Source organism: Pelodiscus sinensis, chromosome 17 (assembly GCF_049634645.1).
Source record: "Pelodiscus sinensis isolate JC-2024 chromosome 17, ASM4963464v1, whole genome shotgun sequence".
NCBI lineage: Eukaryota > Metazoa > Chordata > Testudines > Trionychidae > Pelodiscus > Pelodiscus sinensis.
In genome coordinates this window covers 14,644,194-14,662,222 of record NC_134727.1, presented here as the reverse complement: position 1 = coordinate 14,662,222, position 18,029 = coordinate 14,644,194, and the positions used below count along the sequence as shown (strand labels likewise).

At 46.4% G+C, this 18,029-nt stretch overlaps 1 protein-coding gene across 1 annotated transcript in view; it reads right to left on the bottom strand.

The window, feature by feature from the left end:
• Positions 1-18,029, bottom strand: part of ATP10B (ATPase phospholipid transporting 10B (putative)) — a 109,618-nt gene that overhangs the window by 28,073 nt on the left and 63,516 nt on the right. Inside the window, exons 9-13 of the mRNA XM_025178505.2 lie at positions 10,777-10,965; positions 8,926-9,547; positions 7,674-7,780; positions 6,945-7,071; positions 662-846 (exon numbers count right to left, since the gene is read on the bottom strand). Coding sequence (XP_025034290.2) covers positions 662-846; positions 6,945-7,071; positions 7,674-7,780; positions 8,926-9,547; positions 10,777-10,965 — 1,230 coding nt within the window. The remainder of the gene's footprint in view (positions 1-661; positions 847-6,944; positions 7,072-7,673; positions 7,781-8,925; positions 9,548-10,776; positions 10,966-18,029) is intronic.

The window sequence follows — 18,029 nt, the reverse complement described above, 5'->3', positions numbered from 1 at the left end:
CAGCACCTAGGAAATGATCTCATTATTTTGCCAGGATCATGAGAATTATTCCAATAAGGTTAAATGAAATGGATGCGGCTGACCCAGACAAAGAAATGTTCCCTACTAAATAACTTTTGAAACCGAAACTACTAACTCTATTGAGGAGCATGCACTATGTCTTGCTACTAGGTTTAGAAGGGAATGGAATCTACACCTGCACATTTTTTCCAAGATGACTCATGCTCTACTTTAAAATTATCCTCCTACAGATACCACCTAGACTCAGAGTTAAATTATCATTGCAAGTGAAAATTCCATTTCAAGGAGCAAAGTCAAACATCAACAATATTATATGATCAGCCACTTGAACTGCAAGTTACCTTTTCTCAAAAGTATAATATTCAATGCCCCCATTTTTGCAGGGAAAAATATGTTCATGTGGAAAATTCATTATATTCTAATCTCATAAAAAGAATCTATAAAATTTTCTTGGACTCGGAATCACACAACATGATATGTGATCTACAGAGTTTTAAGACCTTTTCCCAATAGGTCATGAGAGATTTTGGGGGGGTTTTCATCAAGCAATAATATAAAATAAATAATTTTCAATCCCCAAATCATTGAAGGAAATGGAGTGCACTTCCCAGCAGGCTTTTCAACTCTTTTCTGGACGCACCTTATTTTCAGTATTAATGGTAAAGACGGTGTCTTTTTGGTCCAGAAGTTTACAAGAAAATGCAATGTTAACTGCAGTTTCCTGCTTGTCTCCAGTCAGTACCCAGATTTGTATCCCGGCCTCTCGGAGTGCTGCAATAGTATCTGGCACTCCATCTTGCAGCCGATCTTCAATCCCTGTTGCTCCTAGTAAAAGGGGAAAATGAGAAGTGAGCAAATTTATTTCCCTTTAAAAGCTGTGGTGAGATTTAAAAACAAATATTTGAAATCTTTGATCACAAACATCAACAGTTAATCCAATGCTACTGCCCAGTGATTGATATAGACTTCAAAAGGCATAAAATTAAGCCTGAATTGTGGGGGGAAATCTTTATGTAGTTTCCCTATATTTTTGCATTATTTCAAGCCTCACATAAGTCTTGTGGGGAATATATGGATGAATACTAATCAGTTCTATGTGATTAACACGCACACAAATCTGCATTTAGATTGAGTTTTTTTAAACAGCAATCAGTGACTAGTGGCCATTCATTTTACTTGGCACTGTAGTGTCTCATTTCATTTCTATTTAATGCTCCAAAATGACAAGAAATACACCACTTGCATTTTCTTTAAAGTACAGAATCAGTTCCCATCAGAGGAATGAGAAAAGATGCAATTCTACAGTGAATCTTGGCTGTTTAATTGAAAGATACTTAACGGGAGGTGAATCATCATATGAAAGAGTTACAAATAGAATTCTCTTATTTCTTCCACTAGAAGTTAGTTTAAAGTTGCTTGTAAAGTGATACTTAAGGCAGGTCTACAGTATGGGGGAAAGTCTACTTAAGGTACATAAATAACGTAGCTGGAGTTGATGTACCTTAAGCTGACTAGAGTGCTGTCCTCACTGCAGAGGTCAACAGGAGAAATGCTCCCTCTGACTTCCCTTACCCTTTGTGACAGCAAGGAGTACCAGCATGACGGGGGCACCCTCAGCGTTTGATTTGACATGTCCCCACTAGACTCACTAAATCAAATGCCAGAAGATCGACTGTCACAGCATCAATCTTCCCAGTAGTGTAGACATGCCCTTACTGTACATTAAAGATCAGTTATTACTTAAAGCAACAAAGGATATTTCTTTGAGGAATATTAAGTAGGAGTTCATATAGAGGCTTTGTAGCTGGCAAAGGTGAAGATTCTTACAGCTACACAAGCTCACTTATAACTCTATGTAAGTCCACATGCAAACAAACCATAGGTATCAAAATAAAATCACTTTACTTTGCATCAGTGTTAGCACTCTGGATCCAACTTGTACATCTACTATAGATATATAAGTTTGCCTTGTCTGTCTGTCCAAGAACTCCTCCTAAATCAGGGGTGGACAATAATTTTTGATGAGGGGGCCACTCCAAGAACTTGAAAAGTGGTCAAGGGCCAGACTCTTCCATATTAACGGAGGAGGTGCAGGGTTTGGGATGGAAGTTGGGTGCAGAAGGGAGCTTGCAGTAAGGGATTGTGGTGCAGGAGAGGGAATTTGGTTGAAGGAGGCAGTTGTGACCTGGGTTAGGGGACTAGGGTGCAGGAGTTTGGGTTGTGACCTTGGGCAATAGGGATTGTGACCTGGGGAAGGGGACTAGGGTGCAGGAGGGGGTGCAGGAATTTGGATTGTGATCTGGGGAAGAGGAATGGGGTACAGGAGGGTGGGCAGAAGGTTTGGGTAATGTAGAGTAGGGGGTGCAAAAGATTGAGGTACCAGAGACAGGCTCTGGATGGGATTCCCAGCCAGCAGCCTTCTCAAGCAGACTACCTGCCTGCTCTCACCCCATACTGGCTGTAGGGGCCATGAGGTTTTTGAATAGCTATGGGTATGTCTAAACTACACAGTTAATTCGAACTAATGGAGTGCTTAGTTCGAACTAGGTAAACCTCATTCCACGAGGACTAAGCCTAGTTCGAACTTACTAGTTCGAATTAAGGGGTGTGTAGCCACTCTGGCCAACACCAGGGAAACTCGTATGCCCCCCTCCCAGCCCCGGACCCCTTAAAGGGGCACGTGCTGGCTACGGTGCCCGTGCCAGGTGCAAGCCTGCCAGCACCCAGCCAGCAGACCCTGCACCTGTCACGGCTCGAGCCAGCCACCCGATGCCCCCCAGCCCTCCCCCTCTTCCCGGGACCAGGCTGGCGGCTCCCGAGAGCTTGCCCGGGAGCGCAAGAGGTGGGCATCCGCCTGGTCTAGTGCGGACATCGTGGACGTCGTCCACGACCTCCGCACTAAGCACAGGAAAGTGGCCATCTAGGGCAGGAGAGCTGCCAGCCTGGCCACCCAGGAGCAGGTGTGCATGAAAATCAAGGTGGTTCACTGAGACCCCCGACCCTGAGCTTAGAATGGCCATACTGGGTCAGACCAAAGGTCCATCTAGCTCAGTAGCCTGTCTGCCGACAGCGGCCAACCCTAGGGACCCTGGAGGGGATGGACCGAAGACAGTGACCAAGCCATTTGTCTGGTGCCATCCCTCTCCAGCCTTCCACAAACTTTGGGCAGGGACACCACTCCTACCCCCTGGCTAATACCACTCCATGGACCCAACCTCCATGACTTTATCTCACTTCTCTTTAAACTCTGTTCTAGTTCTAGCCTTCACAGCCTCCTGCAGCAAGGAGTTCCACAGGTTGACTCTTTGCTTTGTGAAGAACACCTTTCTGTTACTAGTTTGAAGCCTGCTACCCATTCCTTTCCTTTGGTTTCCTCTAGTCCTTCTATTATGGGAACTAATGAAGAACTTTTCTTTATGCACCCTCTCCACCCCACTCATGCTTTTATAGACCTCTATCCTATCCCCTCTCAGTCTCCTCTTTTCTAAGCTGAGAAGTCCCAGTCTCTTTAGCCTCTCTTCATATGGGACCTGTTCCAAACCTCTGATCATTTTAGTTGCCCTCCCCTCTCCCACCCTCTCTCTTCCCTTCTCCCACCTCCTTTTCCCAGTCTCCCCGAGTTTTGTTCAATAAAGAGAGATTCTATTTTTGACCACATGTTTTCTTTATTTTGTACATCAGGAAGGGAGCTAGGGAAGGGTAAGTGGAAGGAGGTGAGGGAGGAATGGGGTACGAGCCCCCAATGAGGAGGACTGGGCTGGCTCTGCGGGCTTCTGGGGGTGGAAGCTCTCCTGCAGCCCCCCAATTATCCCCTCTTCCCAGATGGCAGCCTGCGGCAAGTGCAGCCGGTCTGATGGCCAAGTGCTGTGATGTGCCCAGTGTGGGCACTCAGGGCACTCCAAGCAAGGACTGCTTTGCAAGTGGGGAACCCCTGAGAACTGTCTGTCCGGGGTGGGGGGTCGGGTCCCTTTAAGCACAGCCCTCGGCTAGCCTGAGACAGCAGCTCTATGCTCTAAGTCCTCATCTGATGCCGTGCCGGCACTGCTTCCGGCCATCCTTAACCCCGGTTTAGGGTCCACTTAATGTGGACATGCTAGTTCGAATTAGCAAAACGCTAATTCGAACTAGTTTTTTAGTCTGGATGCGTTAGTTCGAATTAGCTTAGTTCGAATTAACTAATTCGAACTAAGTTAGTTCGAATTAGCGCTGTAGTGTAGACATACCCCATGAGCCTGGGAGGAAGAGGATAAGGTGCTTCGCAAGCTGCCTGTTGACAACAGGCAGCTCCCTTTTCTGGCGAATGGGATTGTCCTGGGGACAGGAGCACTACATGAAGCACCACTCCCTCCTCCCCAGGGCTCACAGATGTGCGGTATGAGGGGAGGTGCAGGGTAGGCATGGAGTCTGCCTGAGGCTCCCCGATGCGTCTGTGGGCTGGATCTGGTGGCTTGATGGGCCATATTTGGTCCATGGAGGGTATTTTGCCCAGGCCTTCCCTAAACAGTAAGGGTATGTTGACACTACAAAGTTAATTCGAAATAACAGCAGTTATTTTGAATTAAATTTAATAGCGTCTACACAGGCAAACCGCTATTTTGAAATAAATTCGGAATAGTGGAGCCCTTATTTCGAATTTGGTAAACCTCATTCTACGAGGAGTAACACCAAATCTGAAATAGCTATTTCGAATTAAGTGCTGTGTAGACACTTAATTCGAAATAGGGGGCCTCCAGACTTTCCCAGGGAGCCCTGGTAGCCACTCTGGGCACAACCAGGAAAACTTACTCTTCTGTCCCCAAGCACTGGAGCCATTAAAAGGGTAGACCCGGGCCACAGTGCCTGTGCCAGATCCAAGCCTGCCAGCCGAGAGCCAGCAGTGACCACCTGGGCCCCTGACCCAGTGGCCCCAAAACATGAGCCAGCAAGCCACTGGCAGCCAGCCCCCCACCGCTCTCCAGGAGCAGTCTGCCAGGTCCAGGAGCCTGACAGGGGCTGGAAAAGGCGGGCGCCTTCCTGGTCCAGAGTGGAGATCATGGACCTTAGTCATGTTTGGGGGGATGCCCCCAATGTCCATGATCTCCGCACTAGACAGAGGAATGCGGCCATCTATGGCAGGATAGCTGCTAGCCTGGCCACCAAAGGCCACATGAGAACCCAGGAGCAGGTTAGCATGAAAGTCAAGTTGGTCTGGCAAGACCCAGAACCCTGATCCTGAGCTTTCCCTCCTGCTTCTTCCCCTTGCTTCCCGCTTCCAGCTCCCTCCTCCCAGGTTTCCCCCTCTCCTCTTCCACCCTCTCTCTTCCCCTATCCCACCTCCTTTTCCCCGTCTTCCCAGAGGTTAATCCCCCCCCTCCAGTTTTGTTCAATAAATCCAGTTTCTATTTTTGAACATACGTGTCTTTTATTTGACATCAGGAAGGGGGGCTAGGGAGGGGTAAGTGGAAGGACATGAGGGAGGAATGGGTCACAAGCCCCTGGTGGGGAGGACTGGGGAGGCTCTCAGGGCTTCTTGGGATGGATGCTCTCCCCCAGGGCCTCCTGGATCCTGACAGCCCCCGATGGACCCCCGCAGATGGCAGCCTGCAACAAGTGCAGCCGGGCTGATGGCAATGACCCCACGAGATGCACCGGCGTGCACAGGGGCAGCTCTGGCTCCATGTGGCGAGTGCTGTGGTGTCCCAAGTTCGGGCACTCAGGGCACTCCAAGACAGGACTGCTGTTCTGGCCCTCATCGAGGTAGACAAGCAAGCAGGGAACCCTGAGAACTGTCTGTCCAGGATGGGGGTAGGGTCCCTTTAAGCACGGAGCTCAGTTAGCCTCAGGCAGCAGCCCCACACACTAAGTCCTAACTTGATGCCCTGCCAGCACTGGTTCCAGCCAGCCTTAACTTCGGTTCTGGGTCCATTCAGTGTGGATGTTCTATTTCAAAATAGCAAAATGCTATTCGAAATAGTTTTTGTGTGTAGATGCGTTAATTCGATTTAGCTTAATTCGAATTAACTATTTCGAATTAAGTTAATTTGAAATAGCACTATAGAGTAGATGTACCCAAAGAGCTAGGACCACCAAATTTGGTACACCGCTTACTCTTATCATAATTTAAAGCAAGGTAAGGGTTTGGCTGTGCCAGGACAATGGAATGTGCCTGGAATGGAAAAGCTTCTCATATAAATATACAGAAAAGCGACAGAATCTCCAGGCAGGTGATAGGGGCTTGCTGGAGGCACCTGCCCCCATCTGGGACTGCTCCAAGCCCCAGCCTCCCATCCCCAAGCACCTTTTAGGGAGCGTGGGAGGGCTGAGGTTCCTCCCTTCCCATTCATATGGGGACATTGCTGGCAGTTCCCCTTCATCAGGGAGAGAGAGGAAAGTGCACAGCTGTGTTCCCTCTAATCTTCACAGGTGATTAATTAGCCCCGCCCAGTCAGTCAGCTCTATGCATGGAGCCCTGAGTCTCTGACTGGGCGGGGCTGATTAATCACCTGTGAAGCTGGGGTCCCCTGCAGCTTAGAGGGAACACTGGTGCACAGTGAACAGTTTGCTGCATTCCTGCCTCTGGCTGGGAAGTGCAGGGGGCAGATGAACCCAGACCTGCCCTAGCTGGGGGACATGCACCCCTCTCCTGCTTGTGCCTTCTGGAGAAAGGCCTGAAAGTCTTTTTTCTCAGGGACATCCTGCATATTGAACTCCTCATCTCCAGCCCCACCCAGAGCAATAATTTAAATGAAGCATGGACATTTTCATTTTATTTTGCAAAACCCCCCAAATTAATCTAGTTAAGGACCAAAGCAATGGCAGGTAAATTCTTTAGTATTATATATATAAATATTTGCCCTTGGAAGCTGCATCTAGGGCTAAAAAGAGTTTTATATTCAGATTGCAAGCATTATTTTGCTCAGTAAGAAATCTTTATTTTTAGTTACCTAACAAGGTAAGTCTGGTTTCCAGATGCTGTGCTGTGTCCATTAGCAGCTCATCTCTATTATCAATTGCTGCTTCTGCCTCATGACGAAAACTGGCCCATTTCCGAAAGTCGTCTTCGCTCAGAACCTGTGTCACATAGTGAGATTTAGGTAGCTCATTTGTTCAAACTGTGTGTGGTCTGTGGCTCAACTTTGTGCAACACAACTGTTTCCGGACAGTTCACTGAATTAAACAAAACCAAGTAGCAAGCAATGGGGAAGAACTGGGGAGAGTAAAGATGTCTATGAGAGACTCTTGCTGCAAAACTGAATGGCTACATAATGGAAAGTTTGGATGGGTTGAGTATTGTTGAGCTAGAATGCTGAGTGTCAGGGGGTGTGCATATCCCGCACTGAAGCAGATGGGGTTAAAATCCTGTGAGCGGAGGAAGTCCTGCCCCTTCACCCAGACTAGGCATACTACAAATGCTGGGCAGCATAAAAGACAGCAGAGCAGTTCAGTCTGGGTGGGCTACTGAAGGAGAAGAACCTTCGACCAGAGGTCCAGGGCTTTACCAGCCAGCAACCCAGCCAGCCGGAGACAAAGCCCCAGGAGAACACAGCTCCAGAGCAACCACAGTGTGGCTTTTGACTTGAAGCATAAGAGTTTATAATTCTTACATTTCTCAAGTCCTAAATCTGTTCACATGTACAGGACAACAAGAAAAGCATCGATCTAACAAGTCTTACCTTCTTAGCAATGCACAGGGTTCGCAGGCCATACCGTGCATATCCGTCCAGATGTTTCTGTGTCTTAGCATGTATTCTTCTCATCTTCTTCCCTGTATTTAGGTCAGCTGTGAAAAACAAGTAATCAACTACTTATTTCAAGCACAGAACATTCCAAACCCAACAGTCAAAGGAAGGAAGAAAGAAAGAAAGCAGGTCACATAAAAGCCTGTATACTAGCAGAAGAGCAATCCCTTTCAAAGTCCATAAATATAGGTTGGACCTCCCTGGTCCAGTACCCTCAGGTCCTGACCACTCCTAAACAAGGGAGTTTGCTGGACATAAGGAGATACCCTGCTACTGCCCCCAGCCCACTGACCATCCCTGCTGCTGGCTCCGCTTCTGGCCCAGCCAGCCCCCTGCCTCTGGCCCAGCTAGGAGGCTGGCCTCAGCCAACCCCCGGCCACTCTATCACTGGCCCCAGCCAGGATCACTGAGAGCTCATTGGCTGCCTGGCTGGGACTGCTGCGAGCTCCCAGCCCAGGCTGGGGCTGCTGGACACCATCCCACTGCCACTGGACTCCCAGACTGGGGCTCTCTAGTCCAGAGACATCTGTGGTTCAGTTGCTAGACCAGAGAGACCCTGTTTAGGGAGGTTTGTTCTCCTTAACCCCAACAGCATGTTAATTTCTTGGCTCTGAGTTATGCACCAAGATGGCATTTCTTGATCTTCTTTATGTTACAGCTCCATTACTACCAAGATAAAATACACTGGTTGGATCTGTATGACAATATTGTGTAGTACATTATTCAGGTAGTTTAGGCTGCCTATGAATCTTGATTAGCATTTCCATATTCCAAGCACTCTTCAGGATAAACAAACATCTTAATATTCATCTGCAGTAACAATATTACATGGGATGTATTATCCCTCTATAGCAGTGGTCTCCAACTTTTTTACACCCAAGATCACTTTTTAAGTCTCAGAACAAGTGAAGATCTACTGCCCCGCCCCTTCCTTGAAGCCCCGCCTACATTACATGAGGAAATCTAATGTAAATGCACTGTGCAGGTGCGCAGTTCAGAGAGGGCTCAAGAGCTACTCTTGGAGCCCCTGAGATCTACTGGTAGATCGCGATCTACTGGTTGCTGTCCACGGCTCTATAGTCTTAAAGCTTAGATACAATATTTTATGCAGGGAAACCTGTAAACTTTCAGTACTTAGTACCAGACAACATAATGGTAACAGTTCACTAGGTAGTGCACCAATTACCTTTGGCAGGGTCTTCCAGTAAATCCATTATGACAGAATCAGCTCCCTTGGTGTAGACAATGATCTCTTTGGTGAACGGGTGCCTCACCACTACAGACATCCTTTTTCGGACTGAGTCAAAACCCAAAGTGCAAAGTATGTCAAAGGTCAGGAGGGTACCTTGTGGCAACCTCACAGTTACTTGCTCAGGAGTTCTGGACATTAAAGTGAAACCGTAAGCTCGGGCAGCATGGACAAGGGCTGCCTCATCTGGACTCTCAGCCTCGTAACAAAATTCTGGCTGCAAATGGCCTTGACTAACGAACCCAAACTCCTCATCCAAAGAGGCACCCCCAATCTCTGTGCTGCCTTTCCAGGACATTGCACCAGCTGTACTATCATCTTTGTAGTCACCATCTGTTGAACGGGTGCAGGTTTGGGTGGACATTTCATCTTTGTTACAAGAGTCTCTGGCAGTTGGATTCTCTTTATTGTTCTTTGCATTGAAACTTGCTTCTAGGTCTGAGCTGGACTGAGTCAATGAGAAAGATTGACCAAGATTTGCTAATTTTAGCCGTTGGAGAAGCTGGTGAATCCTTTCCAGAGAGATCCCAGATGGTTTCATTAGTGGTGGGGCTGTAACCTTGATTAGACATGAGAAGACATTAACAACTTTGCACCTGAAATTAAATAATGTGAGTCACAGAGATATTTGCAAATTTCCAGTACACCAAAGTAATGATTTTTTTAAAAATGTGACTGTCCCTTTTCTAACAAATTATGTCAAGGGATTTTTAGGAGAACTGTTAGAATTAAGTTAGCTTCTAGATTTGTTAGTGATCTCTGGCAGACACAGAACGGTACCCTAAAAATCTCACCAACTATAGGAAATAACTAAGCAAGCTTTTATCGTGATTAAACCTTGTAGCATTCAAAATATTTCCTAAAGTATAAGGGAATGCTGCAGACACTGAGGTAGTCATATTGATTTATCATATGTAACATTGGCAACATTGGTAACATTGATTTATCATATATAACATTCTTAAGAGCCACCTTGCTAAATAGGGGGTATGTAGGTAGGGATGGAGCAGAACTGGTTACGAGCCATTGCAGACACAAGAATAAATGGATATAAACTAGCATCAGCAAATTTAAGTTTGAAATTAGGCAAAGATTTCTAACAATGAGATAAGTAAAGTTCTGGAATGGCTTTCCAAGGAGAGCAATTCAGGCAAAAAAAAAAAAATCTAACTGGCTGCAAGACTGAGTCTGACAAGTTTATGGAGGGGATGGTATGATGAGACTGCCTACAAAGGCAAGTAGCTGATCTGTGTCTGCTACCAGCAAGTATCTCCAGTGGCTGGAGTTAGATGGAAAGGGCTCTGAATTGCTATAGAAATTTTTTTTCTAAGGTGTCGGGCTACTGCATCTGACCATTTGCTGAGGGTCTGACTGATCACCATATTTGGGCTGGGAAGGAAGTTTTCCCAGATCAGAGTGACAGAGAACCTGTTTGTTTTCACTTTCCTCTGCAATACAGGGTATGGTGCGCTTTCAGGTTTAAACTAATATAAATGGTGGATTCTCTATAATGAGGCCATTGGTTTGAGGACTCTAGTCGGGTTACTGCAGGAGTGGGTGGGAGAGGTTCTATGGCCTGCAATGTGCAGGACGTGAGATTAGATGATCATGATGAGTCCTTCTAATCTTAATGGTTGGATAGCTGTCATTGGAGTTACTGCAGGCAGAGTAGAGAGAGCCATATGGTAATTCCAAAGCAGGGCTTTTTCACCATTGCAGTTAGCTTTCGATTTTATTATACATATTTTAAGCAAATCAATTTTCCTTACAAATTTAAAGTGCCATTACCCTTTGTCTTGGCTCAGTTGCTGTGGAGACCACAACAGTATTACAGATGGCCAGTGCAAGAAAAAAGTCATTAATGGATGTGGTGCAGCAGGTGTCCTTTCCAGATGGAAATGATGTCAAAGATTCTATCTGTAGTGACGCTTCTCTCACTTTCATCAACAGCCTCTTATCAGGAGTCACATCCTTTTCCTGAAAAAGAAGTTATTCAGTAAGGATCCCCCACATTCGGAATTGTGCATGACCTACACCTTAGGTCTTCAAGAGCATTCAAGAAATACTTGTGCAGAATCATATAATGTAAACATCTTATGTACTCAGCATATAGAAAAAAGGATAGAATTCCCATTGCCACATAAATAGGTTGTCAAGGTCACACATCGTCACTAATGAATTTTCTGGAAGAATACATTCTCCATCTGAGAGGCTATATTATATCAGCTATTATGATGATGAAGGGTAGAATAAGAACCTACATAGAATAAAACAGAAAAATGATCACTTTCCGCAAGCCCAGCAAAGTGCAAGTCAGGCCAGAATCTAATCCTAGCTAATTAAAATTAATGTTCTGCAATTTACACTCTGGCTGACAACCCATACACAGCTCTAAATGGGCAGATCCTTGAAACCATTGACCATTGAGTTGAATGGAACACTAACAGGGAGAAGTGACCACCCAAGTGAATCTGCTTGCAAGTTTAGGGCCTATGTTTAATTTTTGCACTTCACTCTGTGTGGTCACTTTCACTTTTTGTTCTCTTACCATAATGTTATTTCCAAAAAATGCAAGAAATCATACCCCTCAAAGAGCTTTCACTGATGTTTTCTCTAAAAATCATTAATTCCTGTGATGTGGTTTTGTAATTCTTGGCTCCCTTTGATTTTTAATAAATTTGAATTTAATTTTGATAAGAACTTCCAGATTTAAAATACATAGGTTTGAATGAGCCAAGGTGTGATGGTTCATCTCCTCATGCTTTATGAAATGGACTTATGGACACACATATGCATATTTCAATGATGCTTTGGACAAGTTACCTCATGTAACCTTTCAATCTTAATGTCATAATCTGCTGGGTCTGTAAATCTTTTTTTGGTGTATTCTTGTGTGTAAAGTTAGATATATCAAGCATGGAAAGGTTTAAAATGTGTAAATGCAAGCCTTCAAGGGTGTTTCCCTCAATGTCTGGGTGATCACCTGTAAACAGCCTCTTTTGTCTTTGAGTCCAAGCAGTGGTTGAAGTCAAGTGACCACCCAACTGGTAGTGTCTGACCAAGTAAATTTCCATGCAAGGGTGGAATGGAGAAACAGAATTCACACCCAAAGTGGAATCTATAAAACAATGGGAAGCTAGCTGTCCCTTTGTCTTGGCTGGCGTGGCACACCTAAGGGTATAACTAAAGACCCCAGGGAAATGAGGCTTAGCTGGAATAGAACAGTTTGGAGGCTTAGCTGGAATAGAACAGTTTTAGGGTGAGTTTGTAATAAGTTTGTGATAAGTGTTAGAATTAGCTGTGCATTTTTTGTTATTTTAAATGTGTAAATTACTTTGCTTTGTCTGTTTTTTCTCACACACATTTAAATCCTACTGCTTGTACTTAATAAAATCACTTGTATTTACTATTAAGCCCAGTGTAAATAATGTTTTACACTCCTGGGGGAGCAACCGGTGTGTATATCCTCCTTTTATTGTTAAAGAGGGATTACCTAAATAATTCATGTGGGGATCTGATTCCATCTGGGCAGTAGTTTTCTTGGAAGCTGGGCCCAAAACAGCATTTTCCTCAGTGTCTATTGCTCCTCGGAGAGATGAGGGGCAGAGGGCGGTGATCTCAGCTTGGGGCCTTGGTTGGGGGAGACCAGAGGAGCTGGCCCAGGAGGACAGGGCAAGGAGAAGCCCCAGAGAACAAGAAGACAAGTGTTAGTGGCCTTGTCAGCACTCCAGGAAGTACCCTACAAGGGGTCTTCTGTGACTGCACAGCGAGCAAGGTTGTGCACAGCTGGTTGCTCTGAATGCTAGTAGTAATTTTAAGTATGTTCTAGGCATGGTTTTTAGAGGACAAAGTAGTTACTGGTCTGTTATTTTCTGTTTGCTTATTTCAGGTAAGGGAAATAAAGGCAGGAAAATCAGCAAAATGCGTGATAGTGAGGTTCAGAACACATTGGAGCTGTACAGAGACAAATGGAGTTAAAGAGGCTTGAGATAGAAGCCCAAGCAGCCTGGGAGAAAGCTGCCTATGAGGAAACCCTAAAATTAAAACTTGAAATAGACAGAGAAGAAAGAACTCAAAAAGCCGCTCATGAAAAAGCCCTGGAATTGAAAGAGCTTGAACTATAGACTGCTCATGATTTAGCCTTTTGAGCCAAGAAAAAAGCCCTAAAATCTGCTTGAGAGAAGAAGGAAAAAGAGAGACTGCATGAACTGACTGTACTTGTCTTCAAGAGTAAGCACACCAATGCTACAGGACCCTCCTTCCCCAAACTCAAGAGTGGCACTGACTGTCTCCCAGTAATTATATGTCTGGAGGTCTTATCAAATATTTCATCATCTGCAAAAGACTATCTATTTCAGGAATGTCAAACTCAAAGCCTACTGAGGGCCGCACAATGAAAACTGATAACTTTCAGGACCACCAAAGAAAATGTACTTCTAGCCAAAAGTTGTAATTATTTATTACTATAGATTATGTTTTAGGTATATTTTATAATATTTTTTCAGGTCTTGTTTGAATATAATACAGTAACTTGATGTGTAAAATTGTTGTTATTTGCATCCATGAAGACTTTGAGTTTAAGGTGCTTCATTCCCCCCGCTCTAACACAATGCCCTCCCCCAGAACCAGGCACCCTAGCCCCCCTGCTCTAACCCAATCCCCTCCTCTCCCCCATAGCCAGGCACCCCCATGCCTCCATTCTAACCCAATCCCCTCCCCTCCCCCGGAGCCAGGCACTCCCATCCTCCTCCCTCTCCGCTCTAACCCAATACCCCTTGTCTCCCCCAGAGCCAGCCATCCTCTGCTCTAACCCAATGCCTCCCCCCTCCCCCAGAGCCAGGCAATCTCAGCTACCCCCCATCTTGTTCTAACCTAATGCCTGGGTCCTAGAGCCACTGCCACCACCACCACACACTTCTCCTCCCGGCACTGGGGCATGTGCACAGAGTGGCTAGCCATGAGCAGTCCTGGCGTGGCTCAGAATCAGCAGGAGCCATATTTCTTTAATCAAAGAGCCGCATGTGGCTCAAGAGCTGCGGGTTGGCCACCCCTGTTATAAACAATGTAACCAGGTGGGCTGCATTTAGATAATTGATAAAGATGTAGTCGTGGGCTGCAAAAAAATTCTATCAGGCTGCATGTGGCCCACGGGCCGCATGTTTGACATGACTGATCTACGTAATTCCTGATAATATTGTGCCATCCTAATACTGTGCCATTCATTTTGGGAAATGTCCTTTTTAATATGGCTGAATCCCCCAGGAATTGTTAGCAGCGGCAAGGATTCTTGTGCTGAAATCCCACAGCAGGAGGGAAGTGCCACAGGGGCTGTGGAGGGGGCAGGAGATTGTCTCCCTGATTTGCCTCCAGCTAAACTGAACAATTGGCAACAAGGGGGAGGGGTAGAGGAAGCCAGCTCTGCCACTGAAGTACTGCCCATTGTCAGTGAGTCTGACCAAGCTGTGGTATGGTCAGGAGGGGCATGGAAAAAGCAGAGGTGCAGGTCCAACCCCAGGAGGCACAGAGGTGCGTGTCTTGGAGCAGAACCTTCAGACAGAGGCTGGAGTCCAAGAAGCTATTGCGGGAATTGAGGAATCCCGGGGCTTTCCAAGGAAGGGCCTGTCGTGGCTGGGAGCTGTGTGCCTACAGCTAGACAGGTGGTAGATGGCTACAGTGACCATATTTTCTGAACCAAAATGGGGACACATTAGCCACACCCTCTGATCCCTTAGGCCCCACCCACCTGCCACAAGAAGTCCCACCCCTAGGAGTAGTTCATCTGGGGTCAAGATGGACACATGACGAGAAGTAAAGGGTGTCATGTGACCCCCCTCTAAGAACTCCTCCCACCATGCTCTACCAATAGGGGTGGGTTTGGGCTCCATAGGTCTGGGAGCAGCTTGGACCCAACTGTCCCCCCCTCCCCCTCTGGCAGTAGCGGCGGCTGCTGTAACAAAGAATAAGCTGCTGCCTGCACATGGAGGAGGGAGCAGCGTGGCCAGACTGGGGCCCCACGCAATAGAGGCAGTCCTGCGGGGGGAGGAAGGGAGCTGGGTCGGTGCATGGTGGTGACAGCATGTGCTGGAACACGGGGAATTCTCCAGAAACTGTGCACCAATAGAAGCTGCCGCAGCTGGCCGCTGGCAAAGTGCCAAGGCAGGGAGGCACCTAGGTGCTCTGTGTGTGGTGGGGGGTAGGGGGAAAAGACCATTGCTGATGCGCTGCAATAGGGGGTGAGGCTCTGCCAGCCGCAGGGAGGGAAATGGCAGTGCAACGAGCCATTTCTAACTTGCCGCTTTTGTGCAAGCTAGATTCGGCAGGGCTTTTCAGGATGTTTTGCTAATTGATGGGGACACCGGAACAGAGTATTTAAATTTGGGACTGTCCTGGAAAATCCGGTACTTGTAGTTAGTGTACAGAGAACAAGATTGTATCTCCATCTTTGGCAGCAAAGGCTGAGAGATGGATGCTGGGTGTATATCTGTAAACCCAAGCTGCCTGCCTGTCAGTCATGCTTCAAGATGGAGTGCTGAGTCTGGACTCCCAGTGGGGGGTGACTCTGCAATTAGCTTCATGGAAGCAGAACATGAGGAATTAGTGGAAACTCCATTGATCTAAAACACGCTAGTGTCAGACATTGAATTGGCACTTGATTTGAGACAGGAAGGTAGAAAACAGTGGCTATCTGCAAAGGCATGTGAGCAGCGGCGGATATGGGGCAGGGCAAACAGGGCAGCTGCCCCGGGCCCTGTGCTTTAATGGGCCCGCGCCAGCGCCAGGGGCGGCCTGGCCTGGCGGGATACCGGGTACTGGTGGACCGTCCGCCAAAGGGCTAGCTGGCAACTGCTGGAGGAGGAGGGGGATTGTGATGGGGCACCGCAGCCCCACACTTTAAATTCCCCAGCGCCAGCTAGTACGGGCCATGTGGGGCTGAGGGAGCGCAAGCGTGGCATGCTGAAACGCCACGCAACAGCTGAGAGGGGAGATGCCCATGCGTGGCATGGCATCATGGCCCAGGACTTTAAAACCGTGCAGCCCAGAATTGCACTGCAAGCATGGTTCAGCATATGGTCTGGAGCCTGGGCCGGGGTCATGGCCACCCTGCAAACTGGAAGGCAGAAGGTGGATGGCAGAGGAAGGGGCTTATGCTGAGGGGAGGGGAGCAGGTCAGGAGAAGAAAAGGGAAGGCACCAAAGGGCAGGGTGGAGGAGAAACAAATGCCAGGGGGCCAAGTGGAGACAATGAGGAAAAGGGAGGGAGGGGAGATGTCAGTGGGAGAGGGGACAGGGTGATGCTGGGAGAGAAGAGGGTAAGGGCACTGGGGACTAAAGGGGGAGGGGTAGGTGCTGGGAGAAGGCTTGAAAGGAGGGGTGGGCATGAGGAAGGTGGGGATGGAGCAAGGCATGTGTGAGGGCACAGGGACATGAAAGAAATGGGGGCAGAGGATGGTGAGGGGTGGGCATCAGGGAAAAAGAGGGCAAATGGTACAGGGGCAGTGAGGGAAGGAGGAGGCACCAGGAGGGTGCAGGGGTAAGGGAAGGTGCAGGTGCCAGGGGATTCTGAGGGTGAAGCAGAAAGGCAGATACCTGCATGGGAGGGATGAGCACCAGAGGAGAGAGGCAGGGCAGGTGTGTAGAGGGAGGTGTTAGGAGAGGGGATGAGGAAGGGTAGCTCACATGATCAGAGTGGGGCTATTGAAGTAGTGGGCACAGGGGGGATGCCTTTTTTCTATTTTTTCTCCAAAGGGGGGCCCTACAAAATTGTGCTGCCCTGGACCCCGCAAAACTCTCATCTTCCCCTGCATGTGAGTATGCTAATGGACCACCTGAGGGAAGGGGTGCAGAATGCCTCACAAGGCTTTTAGATTTCTTCTTGAAATTATTGTCACAATTTAACTTCCTTCCCAGACCATCTCAGTCATTACCCTCTCCTCCTTCAACCTGGCACAATTATTATAAAGTTACCTCATATGAAACAACAATAAATCAATCACCTTTATGGCTGTGCTGTGTTGTGCTGAATGTGTTACATTTTAACTCCCACTTGCTAAAGTGAATAGAGATTCTTAAATTGTCTAATAATTGAAAATAAATCATTCACTGATTATACTGATCTTGACTGGGACCAAGGACAAAACATGATGGAATAAATTCTCAGCTACAGGAGACCTTCTTGTGCCTCTGGGGCTGCTGGTTTAAACTAACATTCCATTGAAATGTTAGCAAGTTAAAAGATCTAGAAAGAAAGTGTATTTGTGTTCACTGGCTGCTATAGTATCACTCAATGGGGGGGGGGGGGGAAATAACTTTCCTATTACATGCCTAATTTCAATACCCTCCCCACCCCCACAAATATACACACAAAGCCCCAAAAACAAAAATATTTTTTCTAGGATCCATTAATATTCTAATATAGTAACTATTAACTGCTGATTACTAAACATATAACTATTTATGTTGTATCTGTACTCTTTGTCAAATGCATCAAGGCACATTGACCCAAACAGCAAAGCACAGAAATATACAGATCTCTCTTGCTCCTGTCCATCAGCCATCCAGTTTCTACTGCATCTATATCATTAGTATCCAGTACTGCAGCACCATGCAGCAGATGAAGAATTATTTAACATCAGGTATGCTGCTTGTGCAGAAATTTTCTGTATTATATTTCTGTACATGTTACAATTATTGAATGTTAAGGGGACACTGTCAGGTTTAAAAAGCTTGATAATGCACACCTGAATTCTAGAATAAAAGTTTTCCTTATTTTAAAAAATAAAAAGAGATGTTGATTCAGATTTACATGTTTCCATGTAGCTGGATGATAATCTATGAGAGACAGATAGAGAAAATGACATCTATTTTTACTGACAAAACTGAATGAAATGCAGAAATTAAACAATGAAAAATCAATGAAAATATTCCTCCTCTGTTAATAAGCTAATTTATTATTTTTAAAATGGATAAGGACATTTAAGTTTAAAAGTATAATTTATTAATAGTTTTCATATGACTGTCCCTTTTAATGAGTACAAAATTAAA